We start from the raw sequence: 19,365 nt of genomic DNA, 5'->3' as shown, positions 1-19,365 counted from the left end.
GTAATTAAATTGAATAGAACAGCTGTGGCAGAGGTGGATAAGCTGCAACAAATGTGGCATTTAAACAGTTCTCCACTTCACGACCTCTCCCGCTATCATCTGATCTTAAAAGATTGTCTGAGAAACAGGTGACAATACCTAAGTAAGTTTTAGTAGAGACCGCCACAGCAAGCAGTCCAGATATAATTGAAATGAAGACTGCCATCTTTATACATTTAGGAAGAAAGCCTTATATGTTTGCTGCAGTATATATTAAAATTACAAAAATTGTTGTCTTCTCTTGTACATTACTCGAAATGTCACTATGTTCAACTTCCTGACTGAAGGATTTTAATCTAACTCACTGGGCTGAGCAGGTTTTCCATATGCTGTAAGACTAAAGCAGAGGTCCAGGCTCCAATCTGCTATTGCTTCTATTTGTTCTCTATCCCCAGCTTTCCTGTCTTCTCTCCACTGTCCGAACACAATAAAGAGTAAAAGCCACAAAAAATACATTGGAAAAAAAACAGAAAGTAAAACTGCTTCAACACACTAAACTGTTTAATTGGAAAATTTAACTTAAAGTATTAAATCTAAAAGTACTTTCTCTGCAGAAAAGATTTCTCATTGCTATATGGAATAATACATGTTCTGAACAAAATAAACGTATTCATCCGTCCGTCCGTCCTCTTCTGCTTATCTATTCAGGGCCGTGGGGGTGCTGGAGTTTATCCCAGCTGCCATAGGGCAAGAGACAGGGTACGCTCTGGACAGTCTGCTGCAGGGCCGACACAGAGAGACAGACAACCACTTGCACTGACATATGCACCTATTTAAAATGACCAGCTAATCTAACCCCACTTAGTGCATGTCTTTGGACTGTGAGAGGAGGACCCAGGGAGAAAACACGGGGGAGAGCCCCACACGGAAAGGCCTCGGACACATGGTAGATTTGAACCCACAAACTTCTTGGTGTGAGGCGACAGTGCTAACCACCACACAATATGCTGCCCCAGATTAAATGTATATTAGAAAAATTTAAATGTCACAACTGGAATTAAAGGTGAGCATAAGTCTCATGAGTTTGACTACTACCATAATGCTGTTGAAATGGGGTCATCATAACAGCTTTGACTGGCAGCTGCAGTCACGGAGAAACTTGCACATCTCTGTTTGGGAATGGATCAGGACCCAGAGAGGAGGTCCAGCGTTTACAAAACCACAATGGACTGTTTCAAACTGACAGCGTGAGGTGTTCTGCAGTAAACTGGATTAACCGACAGAAGGACCCGAGGCCCTGGCGTACTTTTTTGGTAAGTTAAATGTGTGCTTGTCAGCTATTTAGCAACTATGTCCTTGGCTAGCTAGCTACGATGAGAAGTCGGCTGTCAGGGAAAGCGGCGTTCATCAGTTAATCTGTGCACATGAATGAACTGAGAGCCGACACTTTGAGCTTGAATGTTCATTAAATTCAGTGCTGTAGTTCAGACATTTGCTCAGCTGCTCTGACTGTACTGAACTAAAGGATGTTCAGACCTGCAGCTGAAGGTGAGGCGCTGAAACCAGTTACATGAGAAACAGAGAAAAGTCACCGGCCTGTTCAGTCACTAACTAATGTGTGTTAAGATTGGAAAAGCAACAGGCTGGACTGTCCTTCAGCTCTGTGTAGAGCTGATTATTAAATATGTGCAAACAGCAGCATGTTTTTTCTCTCTAGCCACATCTGTAAGGACAGTAACACGAAATTTACAAAAACCTTGCAGTTCAATAACTCGTCATTAGCACAATTGTAACTGTAGGTGAATTGCAGAGGACTGAAAATGTTCTCACGGTTACAGCTTACAATACTCAGGCACCAGCTCAAACACTGGTGATGATATGTTTGTCTGTTTCCCTGCAGCTGACCACAATGCACCAGGACTGGAAAGCTGCTCCATCATCATATGTTTGGAAATCACAATTTAAAAACCACCAACAACTCAAAGGTAAACATTAAACTGTAAACTTTCGTAAATAAAAAGCTAATGTCAGCAGAACTGTAGAACTGAAAAAATGTAAGTGTAGAACTGCAGATCCTGAAGTGTGTGAGGACAGGAAAGGATCAGATTTATTTCAGATTTGAAGGATGAACATGTTACGGTTTGTGTTGATTCTGTTCTCTTTGTGATTACAGGGGCTGCCCTCAGATTAGACCTCAGCACCACCCAGTGACAGCAGACAGATCATCCTATGATTCACGCTTTGCAGTAACTCCAACATTAACTGATGAAAAAAGTGCAAAGGCTAAAGCACCATATTGTGTGCTTTCAGTGAAAGCTGCAGGTGTTTTATTGATAAAGTTAAAGACAAAAAGTCAAAGGGATTAATCACCCCTGCCTGCTATATATCAGCATAAACAGTACCTCAGTTTGGTGTTTCAGAAAGCTGCTGATCTCAAACCTGCACAGCTTCTGTTTAATAGACTGAATGCAGTCAGCTGCATGAAGAAGACATGAGATTTTCTCTGACAGCATTGAATACAACCTGATGAAGGTCAAAGGTCGTCACTTGTATGTTAAACTAAAAGGTTAATCTGCAGTTCTTTCACACTGCGTGTGTTATTTGTAATTGAGTCATTCATACCAGAATAATCAGAGAGGATAATATATATTTTAATAACTAGCTACAGGACTGAATATAACCTGATCATGTGAGTCCAGAGCCTCTTTATATGAGGATGATGTGCAGTACTTCTAACAGCACACAAAGCAAATGTCGCTGTCACACCGTTCATGAAGTGCTGGGGTTGCACATTTTCTGGGATGGGCTTAAGGTGGAGGTCTGAAGATTTCCCTCTGAGGGCGCTGCTGGTAAACAGTTTGAGTCCTGCTTGATCCCTGCGATGAGCTTCAGTCTTCCTGATGTTTCTGAAATGACGTCTTTCTCAGTAGTTAAACAGAACATCTGGCAAAGGACAGCTGTGCTCCTGCTGGTCACTGGTTTTCCCCCAGGGTGAATGTATCTGTTGATGATTCTAATAAATAAATAGAAAAATGACACCGCCTTCTGCTGCTGTGCTTTTAAATCTAACATTTTATTTAAAGTTTCCATGTTACCAGGTATGAGAGTTCTCTGTGATTTGATCTAAAACTGTTTAAAACGTCATTTTTATATTATCTTTGGTCTTGTGTAAAATCTCAGGGCAACAGTTAATTTCCAGATAATTATGGAATGAACAGTAACTCTGGGCCTCTGTGGAGTGTGCAGTAGTAACAGGTGTGTAGCATTGTTAACTAGATAGCAACATGCCTCTAACACAGTGCGTATGCTAACGGCTGGTCTAGCAAATGAATTAACAGGAGCTAAAGAGTGATGTTAAATGCTGTAGAACAATTAGATGTTGCGATGTGTTTTTGTAATTATAACAACGTGGTTGTTAGCATAGGCAAGTTTAGGCCCTTTTTCATCAGAGCACCCCTAATGATGGCCATATAAACAGTAGTAATAATAGCACATTTTCATGTTATTTTCTGACATTGTCTTCAAATGTTATATTTTCCTAACTTTTCTATTGATGACAGTACAGGATAGAATGAAAGCAGGTTTTATGTCCAGTGTTGTTGATGTCATGGTGTTACAGTCCGCTCATACAGAGGCGTTGCTGCTTCTGCAGCCTGGTTTGTCATCTATAGCCTGATAAGCCTTCCATTGCTGCCACAGAAAGAAGATAAAGAAGTAATTAATTCTTTGAGCTGATCTCTTGCAATGAAGTATTACACATTATATTCCTGTAAATAATTAAATGTGTTACTTGTATAATATTCACAAGTTTTTTTTCTCTTCTTTTATCTTTATTCCAAGGTAAAGTATTTGTTGTGTGCCAAGTAAATGGGTTACAGCAACACCTGGGTATGTAGAGGTGCATATATCCAATCCTACACAGTTGTTTTGTATGATAGAGCACAATTCCTCAGCATCATTTGAAATGGTTTTGTCCAAATGAAGAAAAGTCATTACCAAAAAAGAGAAACCGGTACAAGATAGCACAGTGGAAAAAATATTATTTCTTAATAAAAATGAGCAAAGTCACCCTAGTATTCATAAGCACATTCATGTCCTACAATTTGACAACACTGCAGCAGTTTTAACATAAACATCTCATGCCCTACTGGATTTTAATCAAACATAAACGTGAAATCACACTGGCAAACTTTTTTGACATTGATAGACTTCTATTAGCGTTACCCAAACATTAATCCAAAACTAATTAGATGAATGAATCAACCACAAAAAACAGATTAGATTATTTTTATTTCTGTTCTTAGTACTAATTATTCTCATGCCGACACTGTTGTAAGACAGAAAAAGGCTGTCACAAATAGATGACATTTGGGGTGGGGGTGCCACGTCGTCCATCTTTTTTACAGTCATCGATCTTGCCTGTTTCATGAAACCAGTCATCTCCATCATCAAAGGTTTCCTTCTTAACATGTTAAAGGAGTTATTAAAAGTTTCTTCAAACTACACATTTGCCAGCGTTATCAGTTAGAGAAAACCTATGAGGATAATAAATAAAAGCCACAAATTTTGATTAGTTTAGTTATTTCCGATCAGTTTCATGATCACATAGCAAACTGCACATACTGATTATTCTTAAAGTGAGTTCAGTATCATATATTTGTCTGAGCTTATTAGGTGCTGATATGGGCCAAAAGACTCTGAATGTAAAAGTAGAATTTTTATTGTGGCTCCTAGAGAAATTTAAGTAATTCACTTAGATTCACTCAAAAAAGAAGAAGAAAATATTACTCTCTGGCTCTCTTCTACAGCCTGTCTTTGTCCTTGTGGTGACCTTTCTTTCCTAAAACATGACCTAGTCAATATCAGTCTAGATATCCAGCTAGATTGCTTTTTAAGGCATAGCTCAGAGATCTCTGTCTGACTGGACTGGGGAGGGTCCTTAAACATTTGATCACAGGTTATTTCAGATGTGAAAATAATTATTAGCTTATTACTGATGCAGTTACATGATAAGGGCTTTAAGCAGCTTGTTAAAAAGCTTGACCCAAGATATGACATTCCAGAAAAACATATTGGTAGTGCTTTTTATTACAGCCTTGTAATAGTTTAGTAGGATAACACGGAGGAACAGAACATAATAAGGTGGTAAGTTCTAAGTTATTACCATTCAATTACCAAAGTAATAACCACTAAAGTACTATTGTGGTAGCAACAGTGGTTACAGTTGAGTATTACACTGAAATTTATGTAATTGGATAATAATGGCCCAAAACTGGGGGTAATAATGTGGAAACACAGCTCTGTAAGAAAGTGGCAATAGTAGGGTAACAAGTCAGAAACAAGCATTAATAATGTGTTATTACCACTCAATTACCTTTGGTAGCTTAAAGGTGTGTTATTATTGACCGGAAACAACTGTGGTAGTTTTTACGTAATAAGCAGAAACCAGAGCCAAATAAGCAAAATGCAAGGAAAGCAGGAAACAGAGTTTTGAAATGCAAAAGTGCCTAATAACATATTCATAACCATGTTAATAAAATTTTAAAAGAAACTTAAGTGTATCTTGCAGTTTTAAAAAGGGAAGCCATTGTAGAAGTGCATAACACTTTTTGTTTCGTAAAACGTTTCGTAAATTATATAAGAAGGATGATGCCACTTGCAGTTGCTTGCCTTGGAGATTGATGGATCACACTATGAGTGCGTGATGTCTCTGAAATAGCAACAGTGAAAATGCTCAGCTCAAAGCTTTTTGATGGGACTTCCTAAACCATTGATTGATTTCACATTGGCTACGTTTATATTTTCTATACACCCTACATGTAAAGGTTACAGCCTATAAATCTGTTTCATAGTCAGTGTTCAATCATTCTGTCATATCTTTTGTCACTTGCTGTTTCTGTGTGAATGTCACAGGCAAAATCTTAAACGATGATATCCCACTGAAAGAGTACAGAATCGATGAGAAGAACTTTGTGGTGGTCATGGTTACCAAGGTTAGTGTCTTTGGTTTCTTCTTTAGACGGTCATGTTATACACACAACTTTGTTGCTTTTTTATTTACTCAGTTTTACTATAGCTTGTGATGGCTGCCAGGGTGACTATATTGGTTCTGTGCACTTCCTCCATAAAAACGATATCAATACACTATTATACACTAAGCATCAATTCTTAACACTATCACAGTTATTTATTGCAATCCTTGTCCAGTTAAAGTTGTGCACAACAAAGTTCTCCTGAAGACTTTTAAACTACTGTTTAACTCTTTGCCTGCCATGTATTACCAATACTGCTATCATATCCCTGTATTTCGGCACTAACCCTCTGTTAGTTCATTTTTCCTGAATCTATTTAATTGGTATACATTTTTTCACACCTTTGGTTCTTCTAGTGAAGTTTTAATATCTGCAAAAATTACAAAAAAGTTATTATTTCCTTTGCATGTCATTGAGTAAAGTAAGTATTTGATCCCCGAGCAAAACATGACCAACTTGGCGAGCACAGTGGTGACAGTTGTTATATGTGGAATTTTGTCCCACTCCTCTTCACAGAAACTCTCTAAATCATGTAGATTCCTTGCCTGCTGCTTGCCTCAACACAAAGCTTTCAGCTCCCTCCACACATCTTCTAGGACTGAGGTCTGGAGGCTGGCTAGTCAATCCCTCATCTTAACGTGCTTCTTTTTTAGGCACTCATTTGTTGCCTTGGTGGTATGGTTTGGGTCATTGTCATGCTATAATACTAAGTCAACACTCATCATCAGTGTTCTGGTAGAGGGGCTTCTCATCCAAGAGTTTACAATACATACCTTTGTGCTTGGCTGTGGGCTGATTTTCTTTGGGTCACACACTAGCATCTCTCTTTCTCCACAGTGGGTCAAGTTAACGCTAAAGAGATCGATTTTGGTTCCGTCTGACCACAGCACTTTCTCCCAAGCCTACAGTCTTCTGTGTGACGTCCTTTAAGAGGTCGTTGGTCTTATCCATGGTGTGGAGAGGTTATAATGGAAAGAAGTTATTCTGTGGACAGGTGTGCTTTATATACTTACTGAGTTGAGTGCAGGAGTATCTGTAGTTGATCAAATTGACTGATTGGTTGTGACCAATCCGTGGGAGCCAGAATACTGGCTCAGTTGTAGGAGATCAAAGATTTATTTCCCTCAATGACATGCACAACAATTTATAACTTTGATGTAATATGTTTTTTAATGTATATTTAATATCCTGTCTCTCACACTTAAAATAAATTGGCACAAAAATTAATTTCTTTGTAAGTGAGCAAACTTACAAATATATTAGAATTCAATGAGTCGCTTTCTCTCAGAGTCATATTTCTGAAAGTGTAATAATGTTCTATGGTTTAATCTTCTCCATAGTAGTCATTTACTTATTATAAATAAAGGGAAGTTCTGCCCTTTGAAGTATATGGGTTTTCTACGGGAAAGCCCACTCTGCATCGCCTAGAGAAAACCATGATGGGCATGGGCTAATCCACACTTGTCCACTGTGGGCTCACATGGAAATGTTTCTTGGGGTAGTTTAACAGGGTTGCATCCTAACTGATTCTGTTTTAGTTACATGTGTGTAACTGTGTGTTTGTTTGACTATCTTAGCAACACCACTAATAATCAGCTCTCAAATGTCATTTTAGCCCAAACCAACCTCTCCTGCTGAAGCAGCCACTCACTCAGTTCCCACGCCAGCTGCAACTCCAGTGCCACCCTCAGCTGCAGCACCAGCACCAGCCTCTGGCCCAACACAGGTGCCCTCCACACCAACACACACAATGTCTGCTGCTGTACCTGCCTCACAGTCAGTGCCTCCCTCAGAAGCCCCGCCCTCTGTTCAAGAAAACACCACTGTGGCTTCTGTTGGTGCAACAGCAAAACCCACCTTGGACTCACACTCAGAATCAGCTCTGGCCTCTGGTTCCACAGCCACTGTTGCCTCTTCCACAGCTCCTGAAGCTGTACAGGAAGCCCCTGAGTTAGTCCCTACAGATAGCCCCACCCCTGCTGCCCAGTCAGAAGAAGAGCTGAGGGAAGACCCAGAGAATGAACCATCTGGCACAGCACCAGTCCAGTCCTCTGCTTCAAGGTTGGATAATAGTTTTATGTAAACTGTGGCAGTTTAATTGTTTGATCAAGAAATATCATAAGAAGTTGTAAAATGGGTAGGTAAGCTCATATTATTCTAGTTTAGATGGTTATATATCGAAGAAGCTCTAATTACTTTCTGCATGTCTTGTCACCTTCAAAGAATCAAGGTCATTTTGTGCCTTGTGTGAGAGCATGGATAATTACAACTTTAGATGTAATGCGTAGGTGGCCCAGTACTTTTCTTCGTATAGTGAAGCTGAGTAGTAATTGCAGTGACAGTTTTTTTTCTTCAAGCATAAGTGTGCTGCTGTAGGTTGATCATAAAACAACACAACCTTGATGAACACGGTGAATATGGATTCATTTTCATTGTTTAATCAGTGTTTCATTCATTCTGGCCATGTTAGTGCTGTGGCTGTAGTGAGGAACTGAACATGATGTATGTTATTTACTTTTTTTAGTTTTAGTATATTACTGGCACTCAATTCAGTTTGATTTATATCGTGGCAGTTCACAAAAACAGTCATCGTATGCAGGAAGAGAACCTGAGTAGTGGATATAAGCATTAAGTTATATCATAGTGCCTCAATATAGAGCAAGGAACACTTAAAATCCTAAATCCTGGTTCTTTAGAATGAACATTTACGTCATGTTTTATCTGTTTGTTCATCTCTCTCAGCCTCGTTGATGAACTGGGTCTTCTTGAAGAAGCAGCATCAATACTTGGTAATTATCAGTGATTATTCTTTTCTTTGTCATAACTAGTAAAATACTAATGTACTAATTATATGGTGCTTTTTGTTTTAATCATTAGAGTGCGTCTGATACAGTAAACATTTTCTATATTACAGCATACGTGGAGATAGTAAGGAAATTAGAACAGTAGTTTCTATTGAAAAATTCAGCATTTAAACAGATACAGACTAAATAAGTGGAGTTCAGTTTTAGCCAGTAGTTGACAGCATTTTTTCCCCCCAAGCTTGACTGGAAATGTATCTTGCCCACTGCAATACTTTGGCAAGATACGAACGAGCCACCAACCTCCTGATTAGCAGACAACCTGTTCCTGAGCCAAAGCCCCTATGATGTACAGTACTGTGCAAAAGTCAGGTGCTACCTCTCATTTATTCCTGTCTTGCTTCCAATGAGTGAGACTGTTTTTCTTTGGACATTGGCTACTTTCTTACTCAATTTAAGTCCTGATCTTTTTGTTTGTCTCTTAACTCTGACCTATGGGTCATAACTCAACTGATGATCCACAGTTGTGTCAAGACATAACACACAACAAAGAAAAAAACAAAATTTGTTTCCATTTTTTTAGCTGAATGTATGAGAAAAAATCCAAAGATGGTAAAACTGGAACCATATGCAAGTATTTTTGCACCAATAACGTGTTTTCTTAGTCAAAAAATGTTTCATATCTCACTGGAAAGTGGAGAACAAAAGCAGAAGTTGCAGTCCTAAAAACTTTCTACAGCAAATGAACAGTATCTGAAAGTTTGTATCATCTAGCTGACCTGACATCATGGAGATGTTCTTTCAGTTGATCTGTCCACTGTTTGCTGTTTTATCAGAAATGATCACAACAGGTGGAAAGATGTAATGCTCCTTTTTTCTCTTTTTAAAAAATATGTTCTTCAAAGTGTTTTCTATCTTTAATAGTAAACCAAAGAACAAAGACTAACAGTCACTAATCACAAAAAGCAAAACAATAAGACATCACTCCCAGGCTTGTAATTTCTTTCTCATTCATCCATTTGTGTGTCTTTTTTTATGTTGGGTTATCAGCATCCTCTTCAGACAATATCTTTGATAAGGTCCATAAATGGTACTCATACATAAACTATTTTAAAATTATTTAGTAAAATCTTGTTTTTTTGTTTTTGTTTTTTGTCGACACAGTTCTATACTAGTATTTTACTGATTAACATATAGATATAATAAGATGCATTGTGGGAGGAACAGCCATCCCGCCCTGACTGATCTTACCCAACAGAGATGTATGCATATTAGCCAAGTTTTGAATGGCTGATTGAGTAGCCTGAATAACAGTGGGAATTTTGGTTTGCATATTTTTTTAATAAACCTGGTTAACTGATGTCACACTTGATGACATACATTTGTACTGTGCTGGTAGTGGCATGACCTCTGACACAGTCCAATTAATCATGCAACCAGAAGTTTCAGAGAATGGATCAAATGGAAAATGAACTGGTTCACCCATTCACACAAGCACGTTTTCCTGTGTAAGTGCTTTCTATCTAACATTCACACACAGTCATACTGTGATGCATCGGAGACCAGCTTAAGGTTTAGTATTTTCCCAAAGGACATTTGGCACGCAGACCGGAGCAGCTAGAGATCAAACCACCAACCTTCCATACATAGTGGGTGACGTGCTGCATATCCTGAGCTACCCTGGAATCAGTAATAAACGAGATCTCAGATGCTGCTGTGTGGAGATTACTGAAGCTAGAAGAATGTTGTCAGCATACTGAAAGCAGTTGTTAAAGGTCAAATATTAATGGTGACGGTAGTAAACCTTCCCTGGTACCACAGCTAAGATTAAATTGGAATGACATAATTCCATTAGAAAATAAATCAGTGCTGATGGTTCTGTGTACTTTGCATAAAAAGGAGGCAAAACTCCAGTTCTTTTTCAATGTATAAGTAGAAGCAGCCTTCTCAAATGCCTCCATTCTGGTCAAAGAGGGACCAGTATTATTTCTGAGTTTTTAGATAATAGGCAATAATCTGTACAACCAAACCAACCTCTGAATGAAAACGGTTAGTCGTTTCCACAATATTGGGAGGTTTTTCCACTTTGGAAAAGATGGGTAACATAGCTTTCGTTCAATATGTTGACCATTTTCCTACAGCTTTTGTTGCCCACCATGTTTAATGAATATGACTTTTTGTGATTGCCTTGGTGATTTCAGTGCATATTTGTGGATATTGTGACGTACAGGTTCACTTTAATAGATGCTGTTGGATGATCATGTTAACAACCCCTGCACTGTTTTTCTTGGCCATCATACAATAATTACACTGTCTGTCTTTTCATTGGTTAGAATAAGTTAAATGTGTTCTGCAGTGAACTAAACAACACTGGGGTATTGGAGCATTTATTTTTAGTATTGCTTGATCACGTTTGTTCTACTGTGAGAAACCAAAATATTGAAGTCGAGATTAAAATTCAATGACTTGTGCAGCCCTAATATGGGTTTTTGAGATTAGTAGATCATTGTTTTCCACTTAATTTTACATTTTAAATTACATCCCACCTTTTGTATATTTGAGGTTGTATCTCTTTGAGGCTGCATAGAGACAAGAGGAGGCGCAAAAAGGCAGCGTGAACGCACAAGTTTGTGAAATTAATAACTGGAGAGATAGGCAAATTAAAATATGTAAATTTATACCATAGGTTCAAGTACTAGAAATCTTGGACAAGTTTGAATATTAAGGCCAGAGGTTAGGTTTTCTGAAAATTTTGCAAATGCGATAACTCAAGAAGGACCTAGGACTGTTTAGGTAGAAAACTCTTAATTTACAGATTTACAGACTTTCAAGTATCACTATTCTGTATTTAGTTCTATTGATATATCTACTGTGCCAAATAACACAAAAACAACCTGCGCACTTCATCTAGGTTCAGGTCAACTTTCCTGCCCCTAAAAACCTCTCTTGTTGTTACCACAGTGACTGGACCAGCATATGAAAACCTGGTGTCAGAGATTATGTCGATAGGATATGAGCGGGAGCAAGTTGTTGCTGCACTAAGAGCCAGTTACAACAACCCAGACAGAGCAGTGGAGTACTTGCTCATGGTGAGAGTTTAACCAGCTTCATAATCATGCTGAGCTGTATTGTAAACTATACAGTAACTGTTCATGTGTTGCAGGGTATTCCAGCAAGGGCTAGTGATCTGCACAATCCACAACCAAGTAGACATAGTACTCCAGCCAACCCCTCTACACCTTCTACAGAAGAACCACCACAGCAGCCTCCAGCACCCCCCAGTAGTAAGAGCCCAATTTATTTATTTATTTTTACTTCTCTTTAACTTTCTGTTTTAAACAAGGCAGCTTGTTTCCTCCGCATGAACTTCCTGGGGACACGGAAATGATGCCAAGATGACAACTGGAATAACTGTGGTCTAAAGCTACACAACGTCCACAAAAATTCTGCACACCACTAACGTTTTATCACTAGTGGAACTTCAACATCATCAGAGGAAGAATTTGGAAGTATTTCTTTTTTAGATTATTTCACTTTTTTACTATTTCCACTTTGTGCTGTGTACCAGTACCATTCCCAAAGTATGGTAAGACCACCACCGTGCTTGACAGTCGGTACAGTGTTCTTAGGTGTGAAAGTCTCACTTTTACTCCTCCAACTCCTCTTGCCATTGTGTCAAAATATTTTTTTCTGATCTGACTATAAAACTTTTCTCCAGAAGGGATTTCGCTTGACCAAATTTGTCCTTTATACAAAGCGTCTTTGATGCAGAAATGTCTGCATGTACCACAGAGCCATATCTCAGTGTTTTGAGTGTCTAAAGAAGTCTCACAGGTCTGAATATACACTTGAAGCCATTTATAATTCTTCTTGTTTGATTTTTAACTGGACTTTTAAGAGTTTAATAAAATTGGACCTTTAACTGTATTTCCATAAGTTTTACAGTTTTTCCTATTGATAAAAAATCTCCCTTATGACCATTCATACTACACAAAGGAATCAAGAAATAAACAATTATATGACAGAAAACTTTCTGTTTTTCACTTTCTACTACAGAAATTTCTGTTTTTTATGACTACAGTTAAACCCCACACCAAAACACTGGACAGTCTGGCCAATGAGCTACCAGAACTTTTTCTGTAAGTTTACACATTTATTTCTTCCAATTTAAGTCAAAAGAGTCATGCTGACAGATTTCTTTCTTTTCACAGCAACTTTTTCTTTATCATGTAGAAAAACACCAAGTTTTGCCTCCAGTGGATGATGAGAGTCAAACCTTAAATACTGATCTGTATACATTGGTTTACGGTACACATCAACGTTTAAATGTCCCCCATTACAGATGGAAATCTCACAGCTAGCCTGTCATATCCTCCGTGGTGAATTTGATGTGTTCGCGCGTGATTATTGAATTGTGGTACGTCCTGAGATTTGATTTTCATCCAGGTGTCATCCACATAATCAATGACGTGGAGGTGTTCCAGGGTAGGATAACAGAGCCCTCTTTTCCCCTTCTTCCATGTACAAGTTGGGGACAATGGGTGAAACTGGGGAAGCCAAGGCACACACATGTTTCTGCCTGTAGTACTGAGCCTTGTATGTGAAATAGGTGGAATTAAGACTCAGATCCAAGACCAAACAGACTTGGTTGGTGCTGAGAGTGGTCCTGTTGCTCAGGTTGGGGTCATCCTGTTATCTCTTGCAAACTACCGCCACTGCTTCAGTGACTGGAACACAAGTGAAGAGAGATGTAACATCGTACAACACTATTATTTTATCTGCCTCCATAATGACGTCTCTCACCTTCTCAACAAAATTCAAGGTGTTCTGGATGTGGTGTTCAGAGCTGCCTACCAACGGGTTAAGGATCGAAACCAGAAACTTTGAGTTGTTATAGATGGCTGAATTGATCATACAGACAATTGATCTTAAAGGTACACCCTGTTTATGTATCTTATGTAAACCATACAAACTTGGTGAAGCATCCCCTGGGTATCCCGTCTTTAAGTCTGTTGTCATTAGCCGCTCCTGGGTCCAAACTCCGCTTCAGGTCCCAAAGTCAAACGAACACTGTGGCATCACTGAGAGTTACAAACTGTTTAAATTCTTTCATCTTTAATAATATGATCAGTGTGGCTGCTCTACAAGGTGAAACAACTAAGTTTGACATCCAGACATCCACGAAAACAGAATTTATGAAGTTAGCAAGGAGTTATCTGGCTAGTTTCCATTTAAAGATGATATATCATGTTCTGATTGAGGAATTTCTGAAAAATTAAAATGTACAGCTCTGCTATCACTTTTGACATAAAGGAAGACAGAAAACTAAACAGTCGTGACATTTGTAGGGTTATTGAATTTGGGCTAGCTGGTATATAATAATGTGCTACATTGTGGCTAGCTACACAGCTATGGTTGTCTTGTTCCAACTGCTTCAGACAATCTTATCAACCTCTTCCTAACCACTTCCTGGGTCTCGTTTCAGGGCCTCATAAGTATTTTTGTCACTGAGCAGTAACAAAATTTTCTCATGATAGTCTTTCTGGTTTAGCAAAACCGTGCACCAAGACAGAACTATGAAGCCACTCTCAGAACAGACTTCACTGTTTGGTTTTACTGTCTTTACATTGTATCCTATAAAATGTAATCTCTTCTTGAATAGCAACAGTTAACATTTTGTCCCCTCCTGAGCAGGGCCTGTGTCCAGCAGCCAGCCTGTCACTGCTGGAGGAGGATCTGGCTCCATAGGGAACCCTCTGGAGTTCCTGAGGAACCAGCCTCAGTTCCAGCAGATGAGACAGATCATCCAGCAGAACCCAGCCCTCCTGCCAGCCCTGCTGCAACAGCTCGGGAGAGACAACCCACAGCTGCTGCAGGTACCACACCACAAAACTCACCGTTCTCTAGTGGCGTTCTGTCAGGGTCTGTTAATATAATTTCTGTTTGACTGTTTAAGGTATCTCAAAGAACTGTTCCTAATAGTAAGAACAATAAAGAAATAAATCTGTAAATGTATTTTTCAGGAAACATTTCTCTGATATGTTAATGCGACGTAAAATCCCCCCAAGTGACTATATTAACTCATTCACTGCCATTGACGTCTATAGAGGTCAATTGAAAAACTTACGTTGACTGCCATTGACGTCCATAGACGTCAATGGCAGTCAACGTAAGTTGAACTGAAGCCCACCAGCAGTAAAAGTAGACCTGCAAGGAGGTGCAGGGTTTGCGCACGTAAGGGATTGCGCAGTGAGACAAAAATGTGGTGCAAGTCTTGTTGTGTTTCACTGCCAGCCATTTGAAAATGGCTGGCAGTGAATGAGCTAATTGTTTACCATGTCCACTGTAGTTTGCCTAAACTGGGTGGTTGATATACAGTTCAACTGTGTAACTTGCAGCAAATCACAGAGCACCAGGAGCGTTTTGTACAGATGCTGAATGAGCCACAAGCTGGAGATACAGGAGGAGAAGATGCTGATGCCCATGGGTCACCACACACTAACTACATCCAGGTCACCCCACAGGAGAAAGAGGCAATTGAGAGGGTGAGTTTGCCAGTCACATTGACACAGTCAGTTCCACCAAATTTCCACAATTTGTGCAGAATTACACAAGCCTAGGAACAAATAGTTTTCTCTTTTAAACATATGAAAGGAAATCAGTCTGAACACAACCTGCTACTGAATTTCCATGACTTTTGTTGAAACATCAGTGATGGAAAATTATGTTGCTGGATCCTTGATGTTTTTCTGTTAGCATTAATGAAACAAATTCTTAAATATGCACATTGGAAAACATACAAATTTGAAGGGCAGTATTCTGCAATATTCTGGTCAAGCAGTTATGTATACTTAATAGTTTTTCTTCATGTAATTTTTCAAACAACAAATGAATGCATAAATGCAGGAACACGAGCATGAATGTTTTATAGTAGGTGTGTTTTTACATTTATTAGTCTTGTTGAATTGTCCATAAGGTGAAAGGAGGACTGAAAATGTCAATGACATTGTTTTCCAGTTAAAAGCACTGGGATTCCCTGAAGGTTTAGTCATCCAGGCGTACTTTGCTTGTGAGAAGAATGAGAATCTAGCTGCTAACTTCCTGCTACAGCAAACATGGGACGATGAGTAAGCCCGCATCACCGGGCTCATCACTGCTCAACAGAGGGCTGCAGAGTGGATGACACCACTGCAAGTCTGCCAGGGAGAAACAAGGGCAGGAGAGGAAGGGGATATTTCTTTTCACACCATGGGACTGTGGCCATTAAATGACGATGATGATGATGATGACAATGATGACATGGTGTTCAAAGTTAGTTGCGCTGCCTACTCTTCATTCAGCTATGATGATCATCATAGGTGCTACCACTGAGCATTGCCTCACTGCTACTACATCATTACTGCTGATGCTTGTATTGAGTGACCACACTGACAGAAGTCCCACCAGTAAATTTGCAAACAGCCTACATCACAGGCCAGCAGGATTTAAGTTAGAGGATTTCCTCTGCAGTGAGCTCACAGGCTGCCTGTTGAACACGTTAAACTACTGTACATGTGTAAAGTAAGGTAATACATAATAAATGAGAAAAAATGCATTTTCAACATGCGAACCTACATGTTGGAGTTCCCTGAACATTTGACTAAAACTGTTGACCTCACTGCTTGGAAGCTACTATTGATTTAGATCAAAGCTCATATTGGATCCTGTCACTTCCGCTGCTTATTTTGTCCATGCAAAAAGTCTTTGCAAATTCTTCTATTGGTGTCTGACCATGTAGATGTGTAAAAGGTGACTGAATTTCACAGCTGGATAGTTGAAATGTTGACACCTATTCAACCGTTCCCCAAAAAGGAGAAATGATAAAATGTTTTTAATTGAGATCATTTACATTTTAATTAAATGTAGAAATGTTAGTGTCCCCTATCTTTTACAAGTCGAGACTATCTCAAAGTTTTGTCTTTTTGATGACTGACTTACTCAGTCTGTTGCATTGAAAATGCACATCTGATAATGTCACAAAGAGTCCCTGCAATTAGGGTTAGAGAAACTCCTTTTCCACAAGACACCTGTTAAGTCAGAATGAATCACTCACACAAGTGCAGTTAAACTGTTGTTGCCTTGTTAAGGAAAGCTCTGGGGACAGTCGATAATAATGATAATAAGGCAAATAAAGAAACAGTGATGTCTGCTGTTGCTGCTTCTCCTCTTCCTTCTCCACCAAGCATTTGAGGTTTTAGTAGCTCCTCCCTGAGTCTGCTCTTGTGCCCTGCATTTTGACTTAAAGGTGTTTTTTTTTTCAGTTTGTTGTGATGGTGTGATTGAGTCACTTTATTTTAGTGTCATTACATTATTAGTACAAACTGCATCTATTAGTAACATTTTTTCTTGATGGTTTGGATAAGTAATATTTTACTTTATGTATTATTAGGGGCAAGGATTAATTTATAAATTTCAGTCAATAAAATAAACTTAAGGATGATTCATAGAGCAGACAAATCCTGAAAGTACAGAAATATACACGATACTTTCCCCAGCTGACCCAAGGGAGACTCCTATTTTTTATTTACTCTCAATGATTGCTGTTTCAATTTGACATTCTCACATTTGTGTTGGAGAAATGATAAGAAACTGTAGGCATTCATTGGTCTTATATAATAGAGCAGTTAACTTCACTACCCATTTAACTACGTTTGTTGTCATTCACCAAGACAACAAGAAAGCCTTTTTAGGTTTGTACTGCGTTAAGTTTACAGGGAAAACTATGTTTATGTGCTTTTTCAGCATAGAATAAACTTCTAGGAGGTTTTAGCTAGTTTGTTTTTACCAGTTTTGTTAGATTGGACCTTACATTACTATTCATGTAGCCATAAAGGAAAAAAATATGAAAATGTGAAACTTTTTGCAAACAAAGAATCCATGAATTTCTTTTAAACAATCATTTTCTGTTCAGTGTTCTCATATCACATCCTCTATGCATCTTGAAACTGGAAAAGGGTTAGGCTGCTGTTCCTCCATGCCTTACGGTCAAAGACTTCACCACATTTTATTTTACAAACAGTGTTCATTTAAAAGTGGACTAAAAGAAATGGGAATGTTAAGTCGTTTTTCAGCATCCAGTGTGCTTGTGTTTAGACACACGATTGTTCTGTAGTGTTGTTAATGGGATAAACGATGTGAGCGAGAAATTGTATTTTGCTGTGACAAATGCTCCTTAGCTCGTTCCTTGCAAAAGAGTTTTATTTATGGCATGCCTTTGGATTAAGGATTGATCAAACTGCCATTGTGGCATCTCTCTGGTGTTAATTTGTCTGTTGTTTTCTTTTTTGGGTCTATAAGAATTACTACCAACCTTAAATGTACGAGTTGAGAAGTAGTTGTGATGGTTTTTTTGTTTTGTTTATGCATTGTGTATATTAAATGGCTTTTAAAAAATGAATAGTGATATTTTGTCATCAATATTGTTTTTGTGTGTACTATATTACTGCAAGCAGGCATTGCATAATTTCTGTGATTGATCTGCTGATTAATCTATCAAGGAATAGCTCAGAAGGTAGAGTGGTCGCCCCATGATCGGAAGGGTTAGGGGTTCAAATCTACTGAGGTACCCCTGAGCAAGGTACCGTCCCTACACACTGCTCCCCCGTGCACCTGCTTAGTGGCTGCCCACTGCTTCACTGAGTGAATGGGTCAAATGCAGAGGAGTAATTTCAATAAAGTATACATTATTATTAATAACATATTTCTAGGTAAGAGAACCCTGCTGATACATGTTCCTCTTGCCACATCCTACTTGTGGCCTCTGCTGTGGCTTTAATCAAGACAAAATACAGATCAAAGCTGGACTGCGGGAACCTTAAACTGGCATTCTCCTTAACTGCCAGTAGGGGTAACTCTTGTGACAACGACGTAGATTTCCGTAGATCGATGTAGCTCAGAAATCAGGCAGCAAACCCCTCTGATCTGTACGACGCTAACTTCACGTACACGTCCTGTAACACGTCGATCCATGAAGCCCGCAACTATTGTAATTAGTATTAGCATCAGTATAAAAAGTCACAAATATTCTTGAAGGAGGGTGCTTAAGCTGCAACAATGGACGTGAGGGAATCTACAAAGAAGTAGAAAAACTAGATAGACAATGTGTTTGCCTCCTAAAAGAATGAAACAAACAAAAAAACAAACTTACCATAAGAAAGCGCGGACACCGGTGGGAAAAAGTCTGGTTATTTATCTCTATCAGCTGTTAATTAACGCGTAATGCACCAACACAAGTGCATCACTTACGTAGGTTACGTCGTAGCTCTACAAAGGCTCATCGCAGATAAATCAGGCATCAGATTGTACATGACCTCATATGTGACCTCTTCTGATAAAATTTGAAACGGAGTTGATAAACTTAACAGCACACACACAAACACACACAGAAAAGGCGAATCTGTGCTTTTGGTTGTAAAATATTTGTGACACGTCGAGGAATTCACGTTAACGATAAATGTAGAATTTCAAAGTGTAGCTTCAATATTGTCTTCCGTTTATGCAGGGAAGCGTGGCGT

At 38.9% G+C, this 19,365-nt stretch overlaps 1 protein-coding gene and 1 long non-coding RNA gene across 2 annotated transcripts in view; both read left to right on the top strand.

The window, feature by feature from the left end:
* The window catches only part of rad23ab (RAD23 homolog A, nucleotide excision repair protein b), a 28,436-nt gene extending 11,439 nt beyond the window's left edge, over positions 1–16,997 (top strand). Inside the window, exons 12-19 of the mRNA XM_026147980.2 lie at positions 5,893–5,972; positions 7,627–8,072; positions 8,754–8,800; positions 11,774–11,901; positions 11,976–12,096; positions 14,507–14,688; positions 15,211–15,357; positions 15,830–16,997. Of these exons, the coding sequence (XP_026003765.2) occupies positions 5,893–5,972; positions 7,627–8,072; positions 8,754–8,800; positions 11,774–11,901; positions 11,976–12,096; positions 14,507–14,688; positions 15,211–15,357; positions 15,830–15,943 (1,265 nt within the window). The 3' untranslated portion in view covers positions 15,944–16,997. The remainder of the gene's footprint in view (positions 1–5,892; positions 5,973–7,626; positions 8,073–8,753; positions 8,801–11,773; positions 11,902–11,975; positions 12,097–14,506; positions 14,689–15,210; positions 15,358–15,829) is intronic.
* LOC113009578 (uncharacterized) lies at positions 1,827–2,556 on the top strand. The gene is made up of 2 exons (XR_003270208.2): positions 1,827–1,964; positions 2,153–2,556. It is a non-coding gene; the product is annotated as an uncharacterized LOC113009578 (long non-coding RNA).
* Positions 16,998–19,365: the final 2,368 nt, after the last annotated feature.

The sequence above is a fragment of the Astatotilapia calliptera genome, chromosome 17 (genome assembly GCF_964374335.1).
Source record: "Astatotilapia calliptera chromosome 17, fAstCal68.1, whole genome shotgun sequence".
Classification (NCBI taxonomy): Eukaryota; Metazoa; Chordata; class Actinopteri; order Cichliformes; family Cichlidae; genus Astatotilapia; species Astatotilapia calliptera.
The sequence above is the reverse complement of the archived record's forward strand: the minus strand, read 5'-3'. Positions and strand labels throughout refer to the sequence as shown.